Source organism: Gasterosteus aculeatus, chromosome 17 (assembly GCF_964276395.1).
Source record: "Gasterosteus aculeatus chromosome 17, fGasAcu3.hap1.1, whole genome shotgun sequence".
Classification (NCBI taxonomy): domain Eukaryota; kingdom Metazoa; phylum Chordata; class Actinopteri; order Perciformes; family Gasterosteidae; genus Gasterosteus; species Gasterosteus aculeatus.
The window spans coordinates 864,424-871,699 of record NC_135705.1 but is presented as its reverse complement, the minus strand read 5'-3'; the positions used below and the strand labels follow the sequence as shown (position 1 = coordinate 871,699).

Below are 7,276 nucleotides of genomic sequence, written 5' to 3'. Positions count from 1 at the left end.
ATTTGCATTCAGAGTGTCTTCTATTATCGTTCATTTAGTTCCAATCTACCTTGATGGTTCTCTGGGTCCGGATCGCCGTCGTCACCGCAGGGCGAGCCGTCTCCATTCAGTCGTTCCCAGATTGGTTTGAAGGGCGTTGTATGAAATCCTGTGTCGTACTTTCAATGTCTTTCCAGAGAATATAATGAATGACCAAACAGAAAACATCCAATACAATGAAAATAAAACCCACAGACGTGCAAAAGGCGCCTCCTCTGCGGCACGTCATCGTTTCGCCCTCAAGTCCTTTTGTAGCTTCGAGTGGCCATTTGATGGATTGATGGATTTTCAATTAGTTTGTGTCTCTTTGTGGTCATTGTGTCATTGTTTTGGTCTCATAGTATTATCTGTATTCTATTGCTAGTGAAAGGTCAGTGATCCATTTAGCATCTTTCTGTCTCTCATGCTGATGAGTGTTTTTAGTCAGTTATCACTCGTATTGTATCATGAAACTAAAATGAGTCCATCAATACATTTATTGTATTTCTAAATAATTTATTGTCACTGTGGATGAACCGATAATTCAATTCAATTCATTTTATTTTGCGTTGAGGCGTTTTTGACTTAAAACAAAACGTTTACACCATTGCTACTAGACAACACCCCAAAAAGGTTTCTTCAAGAAGATCAGTGGCCCTGAACCACATTCACTCACACGCTGACAGATCAGGAACATTTTCACACATTATTTATTGCACTTTATCAAATGACAGACGCCCTCCGTCTTCTTCATACAAGCGTCTCTTTCCCCGTTGATCTCCCCCCCGTCTTCATCTCATCCACCGTTGGGTTCCTTCTGAACTTCTCTGAACATCTGTGTTCGCTGTTTACTCGTTGATCCTGAAGGGCCGGTGAGGAACGCATTCGTCTCCCCGTCAAATGGAGACGTTTCCACCAGCTGGGGAACAGCACGTCAATGGCAACAGGTGCCAGGATGTCAATGTGGACGGGGCTGAGACTTTACTTAAACTTGAACCATTTCCATGATGGTTTGTAACTCACATTCGAGATCAGGGGATCATCTGAAATAAGAAGATGGAAATCAGAATAGTTTTTTGTTTCATTGCCATGTGCATGCATTTCATCAGCCAGCTCCCTCGTTATAAAAATAGAGCCGTACATTTGAAGTACTTGTGATAATTAGTGATGTGGCCGAGCCGGTGTTGCTGCCAACAGATCAGCATATGAATCACAGGTATTTACAGGAGTGCCATGGATGAACTCCGCTCTGTGCACCTCAGTTTGTGCAGTGGAAAGTTTCGTAACATTTCCTCTCTGCTATCAACCCGTCACTCTGCCTCTCCGTTCATGTCTGGAAAAACATGTTGTAAAGGAGCATTTTACACAAATAACAAAAAAGTGGAGAAACCTTAGTTGAATACATTTAACGTAAGAGAAAAACCTTCCCTGTTGTTAAGAGGACTCCCTCTGAGGCAGTTCTGTTAAATGCAATGTGCATATAAGGCATTATCTATTAAGCACGTGCTAACGGAACACATCTCCACTGCAGAAATCTGAAAATGGGATCCAGTCCAGGTTGAAAGTTAGCTTATTCCTCATGTCAGGTCATCTACCAGAACTGATGAATCACAGCATCATTAAAAAACAATCCGAGCACATTAATTCATTTCATTACAAACCACATCACACAAATCACCTGAATAAACTTCCGGCGTCGGAGGTGTGTGTGCGCCGGTGAACAGATACAATGGGTTCGGCATTGACTCCATTCACACTTTATGCCTGGTGTGTGTCCGTGTGTGCGTGTGTGTGCGTGCATGATGCAGGCCCGTTGGTGTGTGTGGCGGCTCACGCACTTTGCCACCATGCGCATTTCTTTGTGAGAGTCGAGGGGAGAGAGCTGGGGGGATTTGGGGGTGTTGGACTTCCCTAATACAATGAAAAGCCACTTTGCCTTTTGTTTGGCTGCATGGCGGAGACAAAGCTCTCCACAAGTGGGGCTTAACATTCCATCGGGCTGAAGGGGGGGAGGCAGCTGGCACGGCGGAAAGGCCACACGGAGGATCTGTGGACTCACCAAAAGGCTGTATTGGGTTTCTGAGGCCACTAGGAATGCATGGGAACTAGCCAAGGAAAAGAGGGGGGGGGGGGAGGGGGGGGCAGGTTACAGGCTGGTGGGGGGAACGAGAGAGAGGAGACCACGTTGGTCTTTATTGACCCCTTTGGTGTGGACAGATACTCAAGTAGAGCAGCGATTAAAGTGAATACAAGGACGTTCTTCACCGGTTATCAGTTCATCCTTTGTATCATCTCCATAAGCAAACACCTGATGTATACATATAGAAATGCATGTGTATACATATGCATGTATTTATATGTTTTTACGGTATACGTATGGTTATTAGTAGTAATAGCAATAGTTATTGCCTCAAAGGGCCGAGAGACAAAATACCGCTTACGTAATCCTGCTGCTTGGAAAGGAATGCAGGTGAGTGCAGGTGTGCTCAGGTAAACACAGTTTACTTCTGTCCACTTTCAGCCAGTTCAGAGCAGACAGACTTGATTCGAATGATGACGTTGTTGTGTTTGTGTAACTATTCTACACCAGCACACGTAATCATTTAAAGGTTGAAGGTTCAGCAGCAGGTGAAACTACAGAAGAAAAGCATTGTTCATCAACGTGATTACTGACCAGCCGGTAGTTAACGATAGTTAGTACAGACTAACCAAGAAACCAACAAAAACAATGTAAATCTAAATGTTGGTTGTATTTCTTTAACATCTGTCCGATTGGAATGATTTAGTGGACGTGGGCATATAAGATGTGTATAATATCAGTACTAGTCAGTAGGATCAGACCACTGCATGAGAACTGAAGGCCTCTTTCTGCTGAAGATGTTCACAGCAGCGCAGTTAAACAACACGACCACTGGACTGAAGTGGTGCTCGGATTGCATTTTACTTGATACTATGATTCATTGGTTTTGGTACCTGATCTGACAGCTATGAGGAAGAAGTTGAAAATATTTCTGGTTAAGATAATTAATACATTTGGCAGTGGAATGTTTTTTCTCCTTGGTTTACAAGTGACTCACACGCCTCTGCTATGAGGTGACAAACAAACTGTTTCCTGGTCACCAGAGTATAAATGGCAGCACCTCCAGTCAGTGAAGTCATTCTCATCACAGGAAAGACACCGACTCCTCAGACGCTATGTGGACCTTCATCGTGGTTGCAGTCCTTCTGACCGGTGAGAACATTCAGCTCTTATTGGTAGATGCACCTTGTGCTCATATTCTGTCGATGATGTTGATGATTGATTGTTGGACGACATGTTTGTTTGCAGCTGGACTCGCAGCGCAGGATTATGGCAACAGATTGAGAGGCATTCTGCGTCATGCATGTCCAGACAAACACGCCGTGTCCCAGATCAATAGGTAAAGTTCAACGTAAAGATCAATGCACCATGTTTGGTTTGCTATGATACCTTTTTACTCTGCTTCTTCTGAACTAACCGTTAAACCTTTGTGATTCATATCAAAGCTCCTACAGCGCCACTGACCAAGATCGCCAATGGAAGTTTGAGTGCAAGGCTTTGGGTTCCACCTCAGACTGCTCCTGGTCCACCTCCCAGGACTCGTATGACACAGAACTCCGCTACCATTGTCCGGTTAATCGTGTAGTTGCTGGCGTCTTCAGCGATTTCGACATGGCACAAGGAGCCAGAAGGTTGGTCCTTTGTTGGAATAATGCATGTTGTTGGAATCTATTAACATTATCGTATGTGGGGGGCTTTAAATGGAACTCATTTGTCAGCATGGTGATATTTCATTGCTACCGAGATGGTACAAACACAGGAGCATACTTTTTAAACTGCTTTTTTTGTCTGAAATCCATCTGTGAGCTCCTTCATGACTTTCAATGACATTTTGGTTTAACTACTTGATTTGATGTTAAGACTGAACTTAAAAAAGTAAAATGGTTTCCTTGATCTGATCTTGTTTCAGTTGGAAGTTCCTCTGCTGCTCCGTTCCAAACTTTGTGACTTCTGAATGTCGTAAATCTCCACTGGTGAACTACTGGAGCAAAGACTTCACCTGGAGACTCCCTGCAGGCCACTTCCTGACAGGAGTCCAGACCCAACTCAAGAACCGGGACACTGGGTAAGCAACCTGACACCAGAACACAGTTCTGCCTTTAACCTTTATGTTTGACATCTTTTCAGACACTGAATGAAATATTCATTATATCATTAGATCAAATGTTCATTATTTCATTTAAATTGTTTACTATATTTGCTCCTAATTGAGTTTAGCCATAATGATCAAATGAGTAACAATGATCTCGGCTTTCTTAAGACTTTACAAAGTGACATTATTTTTTTTATTGACAGTGATCATCGGTGGAGTTTCAATTACTGCAAAGGAAAAACACAAGGTAATTAGTTTTACTGTACTTCGTTGACTATGAATGCCATAGACATAGATATTGGTATGTCAGTGTGCATATTTATTAACACTACACCAGATAGCACTTTTTCACAGATCAATTGAATCAAACTAAAACTTTTTTATTCACTTTACAGATACACAGACAGTCAATTCACAAATCCTCAGAGCAAACAAACCAGTAGCCAACCTTGTAGTGGAAGGAGATGTTATCGTCTCTAATACAAGGAATGCAAGAATCTGCAGTGACTGCAGATGGGAAAAGTTACAAGCGACAGTCCAAGTGCCATTTATCGTGAGTGATTCCTTTACCAGCGCTGAGAAGGACCAGATTGCCAAAGCAATCAGTGCCTTCCACATGAGCACCTGCATCCGGTTTGTTGCCCACACGAACCAGCCCGACTACATTAGCATTGTGAAGAAAAGCGGCTGTTGGTCCTGGGTTGGACGAATTGGAATGTCTCAAGAGGTGTCGCTGGGTGCAGGGTGCCTTCAAAGTGGTATCATCCAGCATGAGCTCATCCACGCACTCGGCTTCTGGCACGAGCAGAGTAGAAGTGACCGAGACGCTTTCGTCAAGATCAACTTAGCAAACATCCAGGACGGACAAGAGAGAAACTTTGACCGATTGGACACAAACAACCTAAATGTCGCATATGACTACTCGTCTTTAATGCACTACGCACCCAGAGACTTCTCAAAGAACGGGGAAGATACCATCGTTGCCCTCGACCCCTCAGCACAAATAGGCCAGAGGGAAGGCATGTCGGAGAAGGACATTCTGAAGATCAACAAGCTGTATGTCTGCAGTAAGTTAGATTCAAAGGGAATATGCAGTTGACTGCAGAATGATGAGGTCTTGTCCCTGCTGGCTAAGTAACTTGTCTAAAATCCCCACTAAACGGAGCTCTCTCTTACAGCGGATTACCTTCATGCGTACAACGAGTGGGACAACGTGTTGGAGAACACTTTGAGCCGCACTTGTCCTACTGGCCAAGCTGTATCTGGCATCACAAGGTAAACATCTTCAATCAAGTTGGGTTTCATCTCTTATCATCTGAAAGCCAAAGTCAATGTATGTCATCACCTGATCAGGATGGAATGCCTCATTTTAAGCTACATTTTGAGACGTGCTCAAAGAGCCAAGTGTTGTGTGTCAGGTTTGATGTGTGAAAGCTCACAAAATCAATTTTTTAAATTATATTCATATAGATATAAAAAAATACCTGTGTTTTATTTATTTATACATGAGGTACAACAAGCAGTCTTATAACATGATAATTCCCTTCCACAACAGTCTCTACAATTCAGAGAAGAACGATCGACTTTGGGCGTTTTCATGTAAGGCTCTCAATCGTCAAACCACATGCCAGTGGTCAAGTTCTCTCAACAACTATTGGGAACCATTTAACTTCAACTGTGGAGGCGGTAAAGTGATCAGTGGGGCCTACGCTGAACACAGCCGCCTCTTCAAGGACAGGAGGTCAGTGGGTTTTATTGCTGGAAAAAACATCAAAACCACATTCTCTGATAACAAATTTGTTCATGAATGTTGATGAACACATTATTCTTCTTCTTCAGATGGAGGTTTCAGTGCTGCAGCTCTCCTGGTTTTACCACATCCAACTGCTACACAGAGACACACATCAACTACTTTCAGGAATACTTCAGCTGGACGGTCCCCAGCGACCACTTCCTGACCGGAGTTCAGAGCTCCTTTGACCGGCCCAGTGGGTAAGAACCTCTTAGATCCTCACAGGCAAACATCTCCTCACTGACAGCATCCTTCTGCTATTAGTCGCTAACATCAGAGGAATAAGCGGTGTGTAAACGCTCTTAGAATGTGGATGTTTCTTGTTGACAGTGACCGTCAGTGGAGTGTGACCTACTGCCAGGGGAACGGCCAGTGAAGCAGGACAAGATGTGGTGCTTCTTCACAACAATTCACCAAATCCATCGTTGCTGATTCAGACCGTCTGAATGTACATTTGGGGAATGTTATCCCTCAGTGTGGATGTTAACTGTGCTCATGCTCTCATGCTCTGCATGATACGTGATGTTTAGTTCAAGTACCAGATGAAGATCTTCAAACGGTTCCATGGCCTGAAGAGATGAACTGGTCTCAGAGCTGCTCCTGTGATGCTTTTGTGGACCAGCTGTTCTCACACAGTGTTGAAGATCTGTGTGTGTTTAACACAGCTGGTGGATGTTTCTTATGCAACCTTTCTCTCTCTCTCTGGTGTCCATCCGGTTTGGGACACTAAATGTCTGCCGGATATCGTAATGTAATGAATTCCTGATTCTAATTAGATAATTAGGTCATAGTTTTTAAGGTGAATTGTGATGCATGGTGTAACCTCCAAAGTGTTAATTTATATATTTGTATGTATTTGTACATATAGAACATTCTTTTGTGTAGTTAAATGCAACTTACTGTGTTGTAATTGATGTACACCAAGTGTACAAGTGTCACTGTTCTCGTCTGTAAATAAAGTTATTATGACTCAACACACAGTTTCATGTCCTAATCACTTCAATCAATAAACATTCATCACAATGCAATATTTCCATGAAGGCTAACTGGTGGGCCACTGAGAACACACCGGTGCTCTAATAACTGATAACCTCGCTTCATTTGAACTTTTTTGGATGCTACCACAAACTTTTTTACAAAAGAACAAAAGACACGAGTGTGTTGGTCACACATCCTGCATCCTGCGTTGAGCCCGTTCACTACAGAACCACAGAACCTCTTCTTCAGGACGGTCCAATGATTCTCCCGTCCATGAAACTATGTGGACTTCCTGTTCTCTGGCGTTATTCGCTTT

The 7,276-nt window shown here is 43.2% G+C and overlaps 1 protein-coding gene across 1 annotated transcript; it reads left to right on the top strand.

The window, feature by feature from the left end:
* The first annotated feature begins 3,123 nt into the window (after window positions 1–3,123).
* LOC120835840 (meprin A subunit beta) lies at window positions 3,124–6,956 on the top strand. Its single transcript, XM_040205107.2, has 10 exons — window positions 3,124–3,250; window positions 3,347–3,437; window positions 3,544–3,729; window positions 4,008–4,163; window positions 4,394–4,437; window positions 4,586–5,257; window positions 5,369–5,465; window positions 5,746–5,931; window positions 6,030–6,182; window positions 6,313–6,956. The coding sequence occupies exons 1-10, from the start codon at window positions 3,214–3,216 to the stop codon at window positions 6,356–6,358; spliced, it is 1,668 nt and encodes a 555-aa protein (XP_040061041.2). The 5' UTR covers window positions 3,124–3,213; the 3' UTR covers window positions 6,359–6,956.
* Window positions 6,957–7,276: the final 320 nt, after the last annotated feature.